Consider the following 16,210-nt stretch of genomic DNA (forward strand, 5'->3'; position numbering starts at 1 on the left):
GTCACGGCTCCTACACTGGATGCCACAATAACAGAATGAAAGGGTCTTCCTTGCGCGTTGGGTCATCATGCATCATGAGGCCTGATGTAGCATTTTTTGGAACGGCCTAGCATCCCTAACCTTGCGCTTCTGGTCGTGAAGCCTGATGCAGCGTTGAACAGCCTAGCATCCTTGACCGTACACAAGACTCTGGCTCATCTGTAAATGAGGATTGGTGTTGACCTTGATTGGTCCTTGACTCCTTGGCAACTCGAGTATGTATATGTGCTGCGGAGTTGAAAAACAAGATTATGGAGGCTGGTGTTTATAACGTTTATACTTTAAACCCCGATATACAATGTTTGAACAAGCTATACAGTGCACAAGTCAAGTAAGTAGATTGCAAGACCGTCAACCTACCCTTCATCAGCTTACATTCATTTGCTTGTTGGATTAAATTTTGCTAGTGGCCAACTCAAGCTTGGCCACAACACGCTACAAGCCTACAACCTTTTAACTGTGTGTCAATCACAAGTGAGTCTCCAAATAACCGAATCGGAAATAGTTTTGTGACCTTATAACAGTCATGGACTGACAGAAGTTTCTTTCTTAAAACAAACTTTGTTCGTTGTCTGTTGGGGCCTTGCACAATATGTATTGTTAACAGAAGTATTATTTTGTTGTTGGTGTGTTTCAAGTTGAACACAGTACTTATTTTGAATCCAGTCCTCTTTTAGCACCCTTCATGCAATGTTGAGCTGTCATCGCATTTTCCGTCAATTCATACCGTCTCCCGGATCAGGGTTTCCTGTCAAAGGTCAACGACAATGTGCATCCCGCAGCATACTACTACTTGCCAATTTGCACTATTTGTGACAAAATCCTGTGGCTTCATTTTTGGTGTCCACTTCCAATAAAATGCTGACGCGCTCACGGCCAAAGAGTTCTGGGTCCATAAAGCGTTTAAACGGTATTATTATCTCCCATTTCTAAGTCGTCCAATCATTGCTCAATGGCCATTCTCTCCGCTTTAGTTTTAACCACTATTGTGACCGTGGCTCGAGCCCGATCTCTCGTCGTTGTAAACAATTGCTCTGAATCTGTTTTCTTGTACATGAGCACTAGCTATGGTTCTATCGACACCAACGTCAACATTGCTCAAGGCCAGAGTGCAAACCTAGGCATTACCTCCAACTGGGATGGCGCTATCAACGTCAGTAAGTGTGTAACTCTTCTCTTCAGCTTTTCACTGACCGCGCCACTAGGTACTGGATGCAACAGCGACGGTTCTACATGTACTACTGGTGGGCCTACCTGGGATGGTAACACTCCCTTCAGTAGAGCCGAATTTAACTTTGTGGGTTCCCGTTGCTGGCATTGAAATAATTACTGACTTAAAACGTAGTACTTGCTCCCCGGAAGTGTGACATATGATATCTCGCTCATCTATGGGTATAACGTTGGAATGGAGATTTCCTCAGCTGATCCTAGTTGTGATGCCTTCGCTTGCACGATCTCATCTGGCTGTGTGAGTGATCCATCTGTTGACATTATGCATGTTCATAATGTTTTAGCCCGTTCCTGGACCTGGATCCGATACGTGCTACTCCCCATGCTGCTCCTCTGCGAGCGCGTGCAGCAACGGCACCCTTTCCGCTGGCGGAGGAGGCTGCCTTAACAACGAGGGCCCTGGCCCCAACAGTCCTTTCTACTATGAAACTTGTTATAATGCCTACGCATTCCCTGACAATAACGGCGCGGGTATGTGTTTTCATCTTACTGTCATCGGTACAGTGGGCTGATAATTATCGTTCAGATGGCTATGTTCCTATTGACTTTGTCGTATATACTTGCGGGAACACCGATATCACTCTTACTCTGTGTCCTGGCATAACTTCTCACTTCACCCAGTAGATATAGGCGATGAATGATCATTTATGTTGTAAATTGGAGCTGTCGTATTCGTTCGATACACCGAAAATCTGTGAGGATATCAGATTATCAAATTACAATTGGAAGTTGGTTTCTATTTCTTCAGTCAGTACCACTGGCTCTGCTCCCAGTCGGTCATGCAGATCGGTCTGGGTGCGGCTCAACTCTACCGACGACTTATTGTTACAGAACTACGATATCGAGGCTTCGAATCTGATAAGTACTGATCCTATTCCTGTTGTATGCTCATTTGTGTATTCCATCTAGGTTGCTGACTGCATGTCGTCCGCAAATACGGTCACCCTACAAAGTTCTCTAGCGGCACGTTGCATTAGCCAGGCACTGGGGTAGGAGAATCCTGGACGGAGGAGTTAGCGCGAACGAGCGCGGGTAGATTTTATTGGCATGTTTTGTATTGTAGGCTATGTTGCAATGCATCGATTTCCGTATATTTGCGTCGAAGCCAGCAAAATATCAAAGGGATACACAGTTATATTCAAATCTACTATCCAGTAGTCAATGCATCGAGAAGCATACACCAGCGTTGAAGCGCATCGTTTTCGCAGCTACGGAAAGCGCAATACCGACGCGCATCTACGCAATAAGAAGTGTCACAGCCACAGTATATGCGTTGCTGCGGGTGGAAACCCGTATGTCCGACTTTCACTGGGGTGTAGGAGTGATAAATAATCAGTGTAGAATTAATGGATCTCGATTAAATCCTGACACGCGAGGGATGTACTAAGGATCTTCATAGGATCTGGTGAGGAGTGAGCGAACCGTGTAGTCCTGATTGAATGATTCGAAGAAAAGAAAACTAAAATTCGGAACATCGGTGTATCACGATTTCTTGACCTTGTTTCTGCGTTGTTGAATATTTTCTCTGGTCATGCGCGTCCCGAGTAGAACATCCCAATGGACGAAGAAAGGCTGTGAGAAATTTGATTTGATTCCGATGGCCTGTACTCGTCGTCAGCACTGTACAGGAGCGGACGGTAGTGAAGGAGCATACCTGATGATGTATGTCATGGTAGTCTGCGTTGTTTCCGCTCATCATCTGGAATGGATCAAATGGGAGACTGTATCCGCAGTGATCGTCGACAGTCTTGCAAGTGCTGAACGCAAAGAGGAAAATAGTTTGTCGAACGGAAAGATGCGAGAGGCTCTCTGCGAATGCCGCGCCTGCACTGTCTAACAAGAAGCCCTCGAAAGGATGGTTGTACAATGCCCCAAAGGCATAGGGAACGTAAAGTCTGTGATGCACAGAGTGTATCTTCTTGTAGAGATATCTGTTCGTGTGCATCAAGCGATGGAGGAAGTACTGCCAGGTATCGACAATGAACCTGAGGAGACTCGTTAGAGGGAAGTCAAACCAGATTCTGAATGACACCCACAGCGCGAGTAAGATCTGGGCAGCTGGAATTCCCCACCAGTACAGCCAATGGGTTATCCCAGGCCCCCTCAGCTCCAAAAACTTCATTCCTGTTTCCTCTCCCAAAAGACGTCGCACAACCCATACCAGTGTTCTTCCCAATGCCTCCATCTCGCTCTGACACCGCGCAACCGAGATCTCTGGAGACTCTGCCAACCATGCTAAACCCAACACAGTTTGCGTCACATGCTGGAATAGGACAGCTCGTGCGACCTCCCAAGGAGTAGCCAGATTCCTAGATTTAACCTCCTCTGACTCGTGAATACGATACTTATCAAGCCATCGCCAGCCGGATATGTCAAGGCAATAGAATACAAAAGACAGGAGCCAATAAGCGAGCACGGGGGCAGCGAGTGCGATGTGTGTGTCTGGAATGCCGTCGAATAGGTTTTGGCGGAGGGAGAAGTAGAATGGGATTTTGACTGGTGGAAGACATACGGTTTCTCCAGTCAGGAAAGATGAGCATGTTGAATTTAATGTTGACGGTCCCTCGAAACCGTACGAAAAGAGTTCACCCATCACGAGTCGACAGATGTGGTGAAATACGTGTTTTTGAGGGTTCGAAAGTCTGATGTGATATGACATATTAACCTTATATAGGTTATACCTAGCCTCTAGGTCATCACCGGCACTGCTTCCGGAGTTTTTCACAAAGAAACACTCACTCACTCTGCAAGCAAGTATGAAGTACTAAGTTTACTCTCAAGTTCAAGTCCACATGTGCTAGTGACCGAATCAGCCTAATTACAACACTCGTGAGACGGTGTTCAAGTTGCTGGGCCACAGTGAGAAGTCATTACTGAAAACCGGATAACTCGTTATGACCCTCGACGAATCTGCGATGAAGAATGCTGATGCAGACCGGACTTCCGAGAGCGTGATGTCGCTGAGACACTCGAAGCGCTGTTTTCAACAGAGAACGAAGAGGAAAAGACAACGGAGAACGTAGCGTACAGGCCCATCTCTTATAATTCACGGTAGACTCGGAAAATATCCGAAGGTCAACGGACCGCTTGTACCTTATAAGTGGCGAAATCTGTGTTGACTATCGTGTTCGACTTATATACACACTGAGTCACACTTGTTCTCCATGGCTTAAGTTACATGTGCTGCTTACTCGTCCGTCGTCATTTCACTACATCTTGTTTCAAAATATCTTCTGATTCAACAATAATCGTGGCATCATCTCAAGACATGGTCAGTGCCATCCTTCTTCGCTTCTGAGGTCCTAACATGTCTTATTCGACATTGAGCCGACTTCTCGAACAGGCACTGTCGGTCTGTCAAAAGCTCGAAGGGATGTGATGCTTGGAATGAGCTGTGACATTCTACTGGAGGTTGATGGTGTCGAGCGCAGCCGAGGGATTGTGGGTATCTTTCTCTAAGCTGCAGAGGTGCGTGTATTGTGCGTTTTTATGCTGCTAACTACCTCGTTTCTATAGACACCCAAGACATAAACCTATCTCTTCCCTCATCTATTTCTCCCCCTCTTCCACTCCTTCTCTCATTCTGGCGCCTTCCGGTGTCGTTCGCATATGTTCGAGCCACGTCAGCATTCGCTGACATGCGCTGGGCATGTGCGCTAAGCACTGGCGGTTGTTGGGATCGGGTGCCAGTAGTGACTCATGGTGGTCTGGATGGTCCCTCAATCCCACTTGAATACCGATGATGTTTGGATAGGCTAGTTTGGACCCCACTGGCAGAAAGACTATTATGAGCGTGATTCATACCAAAATCTACCTTATCATCACCGTGGTGTTCTCGAACTGAAAGTCGCTAGCATTGGCAAGCCTGAATCTTACTATTGCAAGTGTTCACGGGATGCATTTGAAACAATGTTAAACTTTGACACTTAAACACCACCTACAGGTTCGTCCTCGCAAATGTGGAGGCTCATCATCGACAAAAATGCGCAGTGCGCACACGCGGAAACTTTTGAATAAAACGCGCAAGCTCTCGATCGACAAAATGCGCAGTGCGCAAGGTGCGCAACGCGCAAATAATAAATGTGCAAATATAACGCGATAGCGAAAACAACGTAAGTAAACCGCGTCTATACATTTGATTGATTACTTACATAGACACAGAAAATACTACTCAGTCACAGTTCCACGCATAGCCTACCATTTTCAGATATGTTTCTCCCAAGAGTTTGGGACCTCAACCGATGTCCAAACTGCCGTTGATATCCGAGTCGGTTCTCTGTTGGTTTTAGTTGTCTGCAACTGACGCCGAAGCTCGCAGCCTTACCCGGCTCCGACCTTGCTTACCAGAGAAATTTGCACCCAGCCTCTTTGTCCTGGAACCAATTCAGGCAGGGTCACTATTAGTACGCCTTTTGTACATTGTCCGAGTCATGCCACCGCTGACGCCTTTATCCTTCGAGATTTAGTTACTTGTTCTTGTACAGGATTTGATGAATAGAATAGCTCCTCCCATTTTCGACAGCTGCAGGAACAATCACTACTCCCACTCGCCCTCGACTCAATTCGTTACTCTTACATCACATGGAGACTCACTCTGGGACAACGACAGGTAATCTTTCTCTGTGAAATTTTGTAAGAACTAGACTGAGTACTTTCACAGGTCCTCATCAAGCATCGATGGCACTTTCTGCTTCTGCAGATGGAAGCGAGACTGCCCTCATTGAGCAGTGCGGCGCTCACATTGGCGAAGACACGGTTGCATCATCCGAGTCCGTGCCCGCCCTTCGCTTTCAAAAGAATACTCTCGCCCATCTCCCAGTTGAGATTCTTGCGGATATATTTATGTACATCGTATCAGAGGAGGAGAGTTATATGGGTGTATCCAACCCTGGCGGTGCTCCTACGTGTCTGGCGGTCACGCACGTCTGCAGGCACTGGCGCCAAACCGCCCTCGGGTGCTCGACTCTTTGGGCATTTATCGATGGCGTCTCTGCTCAGTGTCTAGCCATCATGCTGGAGAGGTCGAAGAAAGCTGTCCTGGTCGTCATTTACAATGATCCCAAACCGCTACGACAATGTGGCTTTGAGAAAATTCTTTTACAGTTACCTCGAATCAAATTTCTCCAGTTGTGTCCATCTCCACCTGAGGCTGATCGCATTTTGAACTGCTTATCATCGCTACCCGCACCGTTGCTTCATACATTCAAATTCGTGGTCTTTGGGAACGCAACATTCGCTAAGCCCATATCGGACACCATTTTTCAAGGCTCACATCTAGTCCTTCCCGTTGATGTCAGGGTTGTCCTAAGCCTCACGAAGATCGAAAGCGCTCAAAGTTTTGCTGATCTATTTTCGGCTATACACAAGAATCATGACGAATCTGTTCCTGTCATTTGGTCCGTACGTGTCAGCCTTTTGCACGACCTTTTCACACTCCGGTTCAGCACGTCAATACCTGAGCATCCGTGGGGCCCTCGTGACAGTCATATACGACTCTCGATTGCATTCTTACACAACTCATGGATCACAAAACCAGATATGTTATTTGACATTTGTCGTATGGTCCCGTATCGCAAAATTCAACATCTGGTTGTGTCATTCCCCGACATGGATACTACAGAAGAGTTCTGGCGCACGGGGTCAGTAGACCTTCCAGAGCTCGAAAGTATCCATCTGGACGACACCCCTATTCAAGGCTTGCTCCTTGCGCTCCTGGTTAGAAGTGAGCAGAGCCATGCAGCGTATTCATCGCTTCGCGTTTTAGAGCTTGAGAATATCAATTTAGGATGTAAGGAACGTTTGTTCTTTGAGCAGGTTCTCACTGTGCTCCGAGCCGGCCGTGGTGTCGGCATACACACGCTCCGACTGACGAAGTGCAGGAATCTGATGTGCGATAATGTGGAGCGACTTCAGACAACGGTTTTTGTCAATTGGGACAGGCATGAAGATGCGTTAACGGACACTGACGGTGGTTGTCTTTGCCACAGCTGCAACGTTAACGATTCTGAGTAGTATATGGTTTAAATGCTGTTGTGCTTTCCGGGGACTTATTTTAACATGTCCGGACCTAATATATGGAGTTTAAATAACACTCGTGAGCATGTTATCAGGGCACGGTGAGAACAAAGAACACCGACGTGGACCCAGTCACAGCTTTCACGTGCACACACAGTGCGTCGTCACTCAAGCAAAGACGACCGTTTTCGTTCGAGAACCGCACCTCGGTGGATTTCAGGTATTCATAAGGTAGATACAAATGCAATGCTCTACTCAGATAATCAATTAGTAAGAGATTTAGATAGCAAGGGCCTGCGTTGGTACAAGAGACACAAAAGTGCGCATACAATCACCAGTCGGTTGAGAGGCGGCGACAGTTCGTAATGGTTCGGGAAAAAAAGAAGCATCAGATCTCATGGGAGTAGTCCGAATTTTTAGCATTCGTAAGTGGGTCGTTTTGATAGATCCATTTCGGTGTGGGCATCACTGCTCGTTGAGGTTGTTTAAAAGAGTCGTCAGACATCGTTTGGTAACCATGTCTCCCTATTGATCGGTATCAGCAATGCTCTCTGCTGAAGAGTGCACACGAACCTTGAGAAGCACGCTGAACGTCTGATCACGCAGCGGTTCAGGGAGACAAGCCCTCAGGGCTTCCCTCGCTCTGTAAATTAAATCAGCCCCGCCTACCCGCAAAACAAAACAAAACCCACCTCATATTGTCACTAAGCCTCAAATAACACCTCACCACATGCTTCAACAGCCTAACAGCCTGCGTTTCCACCAACTGATTCACCATATTACTCAAAACCGTCCCCACGGCATAAAACCGCTCGTAAGTGTGGCAAATGTACGTAAGACCCGTTTCGTCCAGTAGGATCTTTTGGACGATGAAGATGGCGACTGTTTTGGAGAGCTCGGAACCCGTTTCCATTATACGGAGACAGAGGGGAATGATTTCGGTTGAGAGGAGAAAGTGGATGACTGTGTTATTGTCGTTTTGCTAGGGGTACGTGAGATTTTGTTTAGGATTTGAATTTGAAATCGAAGGGGGATATGGGGAGGTGAGGGGGTAGAGGGAGGGGAAGAGACGAACCTTGACGAGGGCGCCAATAACGCCTAGGGAAGTGAGTCTGAGGTATTCAAACGGCCGCGTTTTCGAGGTCGTATTCAAGAACGGGTATAAAAACAACGGGATATGCGCTGTTGTCATAAACAAAAAGTCAGCCCAAACCCTATCAACCCAACCCAAGCACAAAGCCCACCATTCAAGAACAACTGTCTCGTATCCGGATGCGAAGCCACGCACTGGAGTAACGCAAGGGCATTGCACACTCGGTTCGATACGTGTGCTGTGAGGTTCGGAGGGGAGAGGAGGGGGTAGACGGATACTATTTCTTGTAATAGCGCTGGCATGATACCTGTACATTCCAATCATCAGCGTGCGACACCACATTAAACATCAATGAGCGCCAGTAAACCAACAAAACTCAATCAAAAAAACTCACCAAAGGAATGCCAAAGCACCAACGCGAGCTCCTCATACTGCTCTCTTTTCTTACTCAACTCCAGCAATGCAGCCTCGCGCGCATTAGGATCCGTAAGGTCAATAACTAGACTATATATTTTGCTCTCTTCTTGAAGACCCATGATGTGTTGGTGTGGGTGCAGGGATGGCGTATGGCTCTGAGTGTGGGTGTGGGTGTCGGAGTATCCGGATAGCGCAGACCCCGCTAGGCGCTGCTGCTGCTGCTGTTGCTGTTGCTGTTGCTGGTATGGGTTGAACTGTCCAGCATGCTGGAGGTATGAGAGCGGTTTGGGGGAGATGAGCCCCGCCATGGCCATGGTTTTTGGAAAGCGTGGTCAGGTCAGTGGATGTGAACAGCAAGGAACATGTTTACGCTGGAGCGATTGCCCTGATGTGTGTTTGCTTAGTAAGCTATCTTTGTGACGGCCCGGGACCCTACAGCAACAAATCGCGTTTATTAATGGGTTGATAGTATACGCAAGTCCAGGCGTCGTATAGCATGTAAATCCACCACAGACTAGCCAGCAAACTAGCGCTAAATAGACGAAAAACTGGAAAAGAAAGAAAATGAATTGAAAGAAAGACTCGACCCCCTCAAAAACCAAGAAGAGCCAAAGAAAATCCAATAAACTACAACGGAAAGCTCATAGAACAAATGGCGATGAGTGTCAGAAACGAACTTGTTATGTGTCATGTTGAACAAATCGAAGGTATCCGGTGAGCAGCGCACTTGAAGTGAGTTGATAAGGAAAGTGAGCAACAGCAACCAAGATTAGGTCCCCGAAATGAGTGAATGGGGCATGTGTGGGAATCGGGTGCCGTACATATCGACAAGGTACATGGGGGAATATTTGCAGATACATCGTCAGCGGTCGTCATTTCGTCTGGCGGATTGGGGTTGGGGTGGGGTGTGGATCACGAGTAGTTCTTCTCCAGGACCCGAGGCATCTTCTCCATTCGGACATCATCGCCATCAAACTCGTTTTCGTCATGCTCATGTACGACGCTGACGCCCTCGACCGGTGAGTCTGTTGCGGGTGTTACAGGTCGACTTGATACGAGTCCGCCTGTGGAGGAAGTTGCAGTGATGGTTGATACGATCTGTTGATTCTGGGGATAATATGATCGCCGGAGCATCTTCTTGAAGTCATATGATGCAAACCTATGTCAAATTAAGAGAATGCGAGGAAAAACATAGTGAAAGTGCGCACTGCTCTTCCATTTGTCTCATTTCGGTGCTCAGCGTGTTAACATCTCGTGTCTTCCGTGCTTTAGCCTTTAATGGATTGTCTTCGAGCAACAGTTCTTCCAATTCGTGTGATGCATCAAAGTTTGCCTTCTTTGACTGCGGGGGGACTTAGTGAGTGGATACTATTCGGACTAAAAAAGGACCCACATCGGGAGTGAACGGTGGTGGTAATTCTTTGGTTTCGAGTGCCGCCCAGTCTATCGGTTGAAACCAGGGGTGTCGTTGCATTACTTCATAACCATCGTTTTGCTTGCATGTCAGTCTTTTGGAAGGGTCACGGTCCAAGAACTGAGGGAAATCAGCACAAGAGGGTAGGCGGTATGACTAACTCACCCCTTTCAACGCCATCATGCCTGCTCGCGAACACTTCTTATCGGCGTCATCGGGAAAGCGTAAGCTATCTTTGCTGATGCTATGGGTTAAGTCGGCGTTTGTCTTGCCGCGGAAGGGTCTCCGACCGAAGAGGAGCTCGTATGCGCAGACGCCCAGACTCCACCAGTCGATCGGATAAGTATAGCCGCGTTTAGCGAGAATTTCGGGAGCCATGTAAGCCATGCTACCTGCAATGCCAGTAAGCATGCGGCGCTCGCTAAAGTGAACAGCAATATTGAAATCTGTGAGATGGGCATGCCCTCGTTCATCGAGGAGGATGTTATCCGGTTTGAGATCGCTGGTGAGGTAATTATGAAAGGGTAAATAGATCCGGGATCGGACTATACATACCGGTGCATGATTCTGTGCTCATGAAGGAAGGCTAGAGCTGAAGCTATTTCTGCAACGTAGAAGCGTACTGTATCCTCTGGCAACGAGCCTAACCGTTCGAGGTGGACTGGGTTGAAACGGGCTAAGCGAAGAGGGCGAAGAAAGCGAGCGCAACGTACATCTAAGGTCACCACCAAGCATGAGATCCAAGACGAAGAAACAGTTTTCATCATCTTGGAATGCATAACGAAGGTTAACGACAAATGGATGGTCGATCTTTGGGTGGGATAAGTGGGAAGTAAAGACGATATGGCAAGATACTGACCTCCTCGAGTAATTTTCGCTCCTGAATGATATTTGCAACTGCTTTCATCTTTACACACTTTGTCTTGTTGATATATTTCAGGGCATACAACTCTCTGGTCTGTTTGTGTTGGACCATTCGGACCTGGAGCCTTGTTCGCTTTGTCAGCGAAAATTGAGGTATGACAGATACCGACCTTTCCAAAGGCGCCCTTTCCGACACATCTCAAGAGAACAAAGTGAAAGAGATTAACGTCGCCTTCAAAATCGACCGGCTATAAGGATGAATGAGTTAGTTCGAGGTAGAGTTAAGGCAAGGATACCTGAGGTCGACAGCAAAGGGCGCCCATAGGGTATTATATGAAGGGTAAAGAAGAGAAGTAAGCTTGGTTGTGCGTTGTGTCCGTCGTGGTCGTCTCAGGCAGATATTCCTGTCACGCTTCGTGTGACGTTGTTTGATGCGTAGTTATTTAATTTCTGTCACAGACTTATTTTAGGCATTCATTACTTCTTCCATGACAATACCTCCTCTAGTCGTATTTGGGCCCTCGGGAGTAGGCAAGGGCACTCTCATCAACCGTCTCATCAAAGAATTTCCAAACTCTTTTGGGTTCAGTGTATCTCGTACGGAGGCTTTCCTTCTCAACCCTCTCACACTGTCATTTAACTAGTTCCCATCCCAAAGATACTACCCGCGCTCCACGTCCTGGTGAGATAGACGGGAAAGCATACCACTTTACCACAACCGATAACTTCAAGAAACTCATCTCTGAGGCCGCCTTCATCGAGCACGCCCAATTTTCGGGCAACTTTTATGGCACTACCATACAAGCTGTACAAGATGTCGCAGCAACAGGCAAGCGGTGCATCCTCGATATTGAAGTTCAAGTACGTTTCCTTGACTTCCCCTTCTAGACCGATCTTCACAATACCATATCCTAGGGTGTCCAACAGATCAAGCAAACGCCCCTGCATGCCACAGTTGTCTTCGTCTCCCCACCCTCCATGACCGTGCTAAATAAGCGGTTGCGTGGTCGCGCCACAGATTCTGAAGACGCCATCCAACGTCGTCTGGCAATCGCACGTAGAGAGATCGACTATGCTCGTGAACCTGGCTCAGTCGACTACGTTATCGTCAATGATGATCTTGATGCAGCATATCAATTGTTAAAGAGAATCGCAAACGCAGAGTTAGATGTGAGTGGGGATCGGATGCCTCCATTGGATGATTAGATTCTTCTATTTATACCGTGACCCTAACCTTATCTGTGCGGGGATGATCTCATCAATATTTACACTGGATGTACTATATCATATAAATTTTTTATCTTCCGTTATACCGCCTTCAAATACTTAATGTTGAGGAATCGCTGTATCCCAAGGCAGTCCTTACTGGGACGAGTTTACAGATGCCGTAAATAGTGGCTCTGCACGTTTCTCTTCACTTCCATCCCGTTTACTGTCACATAGTCGCCCGTGGTATTCAAAAGCCGACGCCAACGGTGTTTGCTTTCTCTCGGTGTCATCTACTATCTCGCCCATGCCAACTCCACTGACAACGAAGGCACTGCATGCATTCTGATTGGACACCAGCCCGAGGCTGCCCGACAACGTGCATTCAGCACGCATCACTAAGCTTTCGTTAGTCGCAACTTTTTCACAACAACCAAGCATGACAACCTCGAGAACGAAAAACTCTCTCAGTCTTAGTGCGTCCGACATGAACGCATCAGTAATGGTCCACGCATCCAAGAGATGGAGGGCAGAAATACTAGGCAGTGGCACTCATTCACTAATCTGATGACTTTATGCTGGAATAACTGGCAGAGCGCTTAGCTGAAGTCCATGTCGCAGGTGTTGCCCTGTCCGCTATCTTCTGTTCAGCGTATTGATCGTACAGACCGCCCTGGTCGATGTCCGTCGGCAGCGCAGGAGGCAGACCTGCTACCACTACGCAGCTAGCTTCAGTCATTATAATCTGCTCAAATTACCATAGTGTGGTCACGCCTTGACGACGCATTCGCATCTTCATCGCCTGGTTGCGGCTCATTGTCAAAAAGACTGCATCTGGCTCATACGAAATTCCTCTCTGTCTTCCTGCGACTTATCCAGCGGTGGCAAGATGTCATCAACACAAAAGAGAGAACTTGTCAAGAGCCGCGGCGAGGTTTAGCGTTGAGTCTTTACCCAATAGAATCAGACAAATTGTTGATAATCATATCCACAGTACGTCAGGTCTGACGAAGTCGAGGAAGGCCTTTTTGACAATTCAGAGTAAGCATTCTATTGGGAGAGCCAGCTACGAGATTGAAATCGTGTAGTGCAAAGCCTGCTCCGATAGCGGGTTGGGAGCCACTCAAGCACCTAGAAGGTTCTTCGTTTTTCAATCACCTACACGAAGTACGTCAACTGCCCTTTTGCATGGTCCCATGAGTTTTCAGTACCAACAAGGACACACCTTCGGTCCTCTTTTTTCCAATCAATTGTGTTTACAGTGGCAAGTCTTGGACAATCCTTCGTTTGTGTCTCTTCGCATTCGATGACGCCGTATATGCCTTGACTAAAATCGTTTTCCCTCGACCAAAAGAAGTTGTTTCTGCGCTATACAACGCTCTCTAAAATGCAGTCGAGAATATGCTGTTGCTCAGCGTACAGTCGTTGGCCCATGTTATCGCTTTGAGCTTCAAATGCGGTTGTTGCGCAGGTAATTTTATTCATTGTAGACTTCTAAGATGTCTTCCAGAATGAGAGAGCATATCATCGATGATTTGCAGCGAGAATTTATAACCATTGACCTCGTGTCCGAGCCTCTGAATGTGGTCAATGGATAACATCTCCCAAAATTCCATCCACGGTGACATAGCTGCATAACCTCCCAGTACGATCTGTGAGAACATAAATCGTAATTGGGCTGATGTACGAAGGGAATTGACGGCTTCTCGGAGTGCAAGCTGACCTTCATTTTAATTATCGAATAATCCAAGGTCACACGCGGCTTCATGAAAAGTATTGTACAATATTGAAGGTGTGCCCTGAATTGTGATTTTGATACATGAATGAGCAAAAAGACGACACAAAAGAGGTCACAATACATCGTTAGCCAATAAGCCAAGGGAGTGTACAGATTTTCCTTCATCATCAACGATAGGTCCAATAGTCGTTCGCGCATCCAATAGATAGATTCCGTCGTCAGCAGAAGCAGTTTTGGCACCGAATGTCAAGACATCGACACGAATATCTGCAATTTCTGGAGTGGCAATAAATTCGTTGTATCGCCAAAAATTATTCTTATCAATTTGATACCTGTTTCCTTTTTGAAGACAAACGACGCCGTGAAATGAGGCCATGGTAATGAACAGTAGTGAATAAAGAACAGTATCTGTATGAACACACCATGACGTGGTAGACACCGATGCCGGCGGTATCTCGTCCACAAGGCTTCCGGTGTGCGCAGAGCAGACAGCTAGCGTTGAAGCTCATGAAGGATGTCAAAGAGTTCGGCTACTACCATGACACGACAAACGCTGGATCATAGAGACTGGTGTTCCGTGGAAATCTATCTAGTTATCCACGTGGATAACTCGGTGGATAACACAAGGCCAAAATTCATAGGTGGATAACGTGTAGGAACACAACCGCCACGTCAGGCGGTTTTTTCTTTAGGATGATATATCTCATCGTTCTCACACACACTTTCTCACGCCTTTCCCTATCTCCCATTCATGAATGATTGTCATTGATAACACGTTTGCCTGTTTCAAAATAGACGCTCTCTTCCGGAGGATGTTGTTGTGAGACTTAAACAAATCATATTGACATGCTCAGGCAGGTAAGCAACGACTAGTTGGCGGTCTAGCCAGCGCCAAAAACGATTCGCAGTGATAGAGTAGTATATCACCACCCTTTTCTTCTGGCGATGTTGCAAAGCTGCTCCACCTTATAGAGCCCCTTATGAATAAATAATTTCCCAAATCCAGGATAGCAGAAGTCGTTGATAATCTTTTCAGGCAGTGCTAACAAGATTCCTTGTGTAGTACTCTGCTAAGTCCAAGTACGAAAGTCTAGTTATCTAATTGCTTCTGATACTATATTCGTTGATTCCAATTCGATATACGAACCGAATCTGTGAGCTCATGCTGGTAGTGAGCGCACCCCATCTCCTGATAACTCTGTTAGCTGACACCAATTTTTTAGCATCTGGACAACCAGGTGTCCGGTTTGAATCAGGACCACCATTTTCCCAAGATTCCAGCGCTAGATGGAAAGCCTTTTTGTTCAAGTCATAAATCTCCTTAGGTCTGGATCTCCCGATGCCCATCGCAAGGCTCTTGACACGATACAGGTCGACGATAGCGTTTTCGAATGGTGTGTCGTGCTAATCTAATTGACAGGATTAACTGTGAATGGGATAGTAGATACACAATTTCCGCAAGTTGTGCTTCTTGTTAACGAAATCGATGTCCATGCTAGTCTAGTACTGTGATACTTATTGTCCATATCAGCTTCCTCATGGTCCCATTCGTCCAGACTCAAACGTCTGCAATCCTTATATCTTATCTGTCTGCCCTTTGTGCCACAGGCTCGTTGGTGGTTACACTAGTCTTTGCTAGACAAGTCAAGGACAGTCAGCGATACCCTCAGAGACGTTCGGTAAGCATCCTCTTCAAGCGTTGACTTTTGTTCTTGATTATTCCGCCAGACTCGGCTCTTCAAAGCTTCATGCTTGAGATACTATGTTCTTCTGGGCGCCATACTTTGATGCTCAGTCTACCATTTGCATCCCTGATTTGGGTGTGCTTCTAATCAGATGCGGCCTATGGACTATTGCACCGTCAACTTCTCACACGAAACACTCATCATTTCATTTCTGATTATACTAAGGTACGTTTCTAATCAAATACTCAGTCCATTAGATCGTCAATTTCTCACACGAAGCTGCCAACTCATCGATTCACTGATATTATAAGGTGAACTAGCATGTCTTGGGCTCAATTACAATATTTCCCCATGGTCTTCGCTAATAATATCGCTTTAGGTATATCGTGCATTATTGCCCTTGTTGTCGCTTCGGGTTTGACTCGCAGACGCGTCTACCCTTTACCTCTGCCGCCTGGCCCTCAGCCCTTACCATTTTTTTGGTAACGCGCTGCGATTGAATACTAAAC

General features: G+C 46.8%; 8 protein-coding genes across 8 annotated transcripts; 4 read left to right on the plus strand and 4 right to left on the minus strand.

The window, feature by feature from the left end:
* Window positions 1-991: 991 nt before the first annotated feature.
* F5147DRAFT_745283 (Osmotin thaumatin-like protein) lies at window positions 992-1,893 on the plus strand (the record flags this gene model as incomplete). The annotated part of the gene is made up of 5 exons (XM_041439739.1): window positions 992-1,196; window positions 1,245-1,336; window positions 1,385-1,507; window positions 1,554-1,740; window positions 1,796-1,893. The coding sequence occupies 5 exons, from the start codon at window positions 992-994 to the stop codon at window positions 1,891-1,893; spliced, it is 705 nt and encodes a 234-aa protein (XP_041294006.1).
* Window positions 1,894-2,283: 390 nt separating this feature from the next.
* On the minus strand, window positions 2,284-3,909 carry F5147DRAFT_690125 (fatty acid hydroxylase superfamily-domain-containing protein). The gene is made up of 3 exons (XM_041437036.1): window positions 3,306-3,909; window positions 2,924-3,254; window positions 2,284-2,871 (listed from the first exon to the last, which is right to left on the minus strand). The coding sequence occupies exons 1-3, from the start codon at window positions 3,860-3,862 to the stop codon at window positions 2,752-2,754; spliced, it is 1,008 nt and encodes a 335-aa protein (XP_041294007.1). The 5' UTR covers window positions 3,863-3,909; the 3' UTR covers window positions 2,284-2,751.
* A 2,037-nt stretch (window positions 3,910-5,946) lies between these two features.
* On the plus strand, window positions 5,947-6,480 carry F5147DRAFT_574801 (uncharacterized protein; the record flags this gene model as incomplete). The annotated part of the gene is made up of 1 exon (XM_041431242.1): window positions 5,947-6,480. A coding segment is annotated over one exon (534 nt), but the record flags the coding sequence as incomplete, so codon positions are not given.
* A 1,269-nt stretch (window positions 6,481-7,749) lies between these two features.
* On the minus strand, window positions 7,750-9,102 carry F5147DRAFT_575172 (cell differentiation family, Rcd1-like-domain-containing protein; the record flags this gene model as incomplete). Its single annotated transcript, XM_041431257.1, has 6 exons — window positions 7,750-7,809; window positions 7,858-7,927; window positions 7,977-8,266; window positions 8,360-8,466; window positions 8,529-8,684; window positions 8,772-9,102. The coding sequence occupies 6 exons, from the start codon at window positions 9,100-9,102 to the stop codon at window positions 7,750-7,752; spliced, it is 1,014 nt and encodes a 337-aa protein (XP_041294009.1).
* A 125-nt stretch (window positions 9,103-9,227) lies between these two features.
* Window positions 9,228-11,479, minus strand: F5147DRAFT_690134 (kinase-like domain-containing protein). The gene is made up of 9 exons (XM_041437037.1): window positions 11,369-11,479; window positions 11,243-11,320; window positions 11,068-11,190; window positions 10,922-11,018; window positions 10,764-10,869; window positions 10,374-10,710; window positions 10,188-10,328; window positions 10,003-10,136; window positions 9,228-9,953 (listed from the first exon to the last, which is right to left on the minus strand). The coding sequence occupies exons 1-9, from the start codon at window positions 11,393-11,395 to the stop codon at window positions 9,707-9,709; spliced, it is 1,290 nt and encodes a 429-aa protein (XP_041294010.1). The 5' UTR covers window positions 11,396-11,479; the 3' UTR covers window positions 9,228-9,706.
* Window positions 11,480-11,548: 69 nt separating this feature from the next.
* Window positions 11,549-12,457, plus strand: F5147DRAFT_690141 (P-loop containing nucleoside triphosphate hydrolase protein). The gene is made up of 3 exons (XM_041437038.1): window positions 11,549-11,669; window positions 11,731-11,933; window positions 11,988-12,457. The coding sequence occupies exons 1-3, from the start codon at window positions 11,561-11,563 to the stop codon at window positions 12,276-12,278; spliced, it is 603 nt and encodes a 200-aa protein (XP_041294011.1). The 5' UTR covers window positions 11,549-11,560; the 3' UTR covers window positions 12,279-12,457.
* On the minus strand, window positions 12,435-13,763 carry F5147DRAFT_797104 (uncharacterized protein; the record flags this gene model as incomplete). Its single annotated transcript, XM_041443189.1, has 6 exons — window positions 12,435-12,816; window positions 12,851-13,003; window positions 13,037-13,142; window positions 13,288-13,409; window positions 13,504-13,641; window positions 13,699-13,763. 6 exons carry the CDS (start codon window positions 13,761-13,763, stop codon window positions 12,435-12,437), a joined length of 966 nt encoding a protein of 321 aa, XP_041294012.1.
* Window positions 13,764-15,439: 1,676 nt separating this feature from the next.
* Window positions 15,440-16,210, plus strand: F5147DRAFT_690148 (uncharacterized protein). The gene is made up of 4 exons (XM_041437039.1): window positions 15,440-15,519; window positions 15,573-15,695; window positions 15,745-15,926; window positions 16,081-16,210. The coding sequence occupies exons 3-4, from the start codon at window positions 15,853-15,855 to the stop codon at window positions 16,199-16,201; spliced, it is 195 nt and encodes a 64-aa protein (XP_041294013.1). The 5' UTR covers window positions 15,440-15,519; window positions 15,573-15,695; window positions 15,745-15,852; the 3' UTR covers window positions 16,202-16,210.

The sequence above is a fragment of the Suillus discolor genome (genome assembly GCF_016758755.1).
Source record: "Suillus discolor strain FC423 chromosome Unknown F5147scaffold_21, whole genome shotgun sequence".
Taxonomy (NCBI): domain Eukaryota; kingdom Fungi; phylum Basidiomycota; class Agaricomycetes; order Boletales; family Suillaceae; genus Suillus; species Suillus discolor.

What these genes read in the sequence shown, in the direction of transcription:
- F5147DRAFT_690125 (XM_041437036.1), bottom strand. Translation starts at nt 3,862, where the DNA reads ATGGGTGAACTCTTTTCGTACGGTTTCGAGGGACCGTCAACATTAAAT. An exon ending in GCCCAGATCTTACTCGCGCT is followed by an intron (nt 3,255 to 3,305) that starts GTGGGTGTCATT and finishes GAGTCTCCTCAG; the next exon opens with GTTCATTGTCGATACCTGGC. An exon ending in ACCATGACATACATCATCAG is followed by an intron (nt 2,872 to 2,923) that starts GTATGCTCCTTC and finishes CGACGAGTACAG; the next exon opens with GCCATCGGAATCAAATCAAA.
- F5147DRAFT_690134 (XM_041437037.1), bottom strand. Translation starts at nt 11,395, where the DNA reads ATGGGCGCCCTTTGCTGTCGACCTCAG. An exon ending in GCTTGGTGGTGACCTTAGAT is followed by an intron (nt 10,870 to 10,921) that starts GTACGTTGCGCT and finishes GTTTCAACCCAG; the next exon opens with TCCACCTCGAACGGTTAGGC. An exon ending in GAGCACAGAATCATGCACCG is followed by an intron (nt 10,711 to 10,763) that starts GTATGTATAGTC and finishes TTACCTCACCAG; the next exon opens with CGATCTCAAACCGGATAACA.
- F5147DRAFT_690141 (XM_041437038.1), top strand. Translation starts at nt 11,561, where the DNA reads ATGACAATACCTCCTCTAGTCGTATTTGGGCCCTCGGGAGTAGGCAAG. An exon ending in TTTTGGGTTCAGTGTATCTC is followed by an intron (nt 11,670 to 11,730) that starts GTACGGAGGCTT and finishes CCCATCCCAAAG; the next exon opens with ATACTACCCGCGCTCCACGT. An exon ending in TCCTCGATATTGAAGTTCAA is followed by an intron (nt 11,934 to 11,987) that starts GTACGTTTCCTT and finishes ACCATATCCTAG; the next exon opens with GGTGTCCAACAGATCAAGCA.
- F5147DRAFT_690148 (XM_041437039.1), top strand. Translation starts at nt 15,853, where the DNA reads ATGCGGCCTATGGACTATTGCACCGTCAACTTCTCACACGAAACACTC. An exon ending in TCATTTCTGATTATACTAAG is followed by an intron (nt 15,927 to 16,080) that starts GTACGTTTCTAA and finishes ATATCGCTTTAG; the next exon opens with GTATATCGTGCATTATTGCC.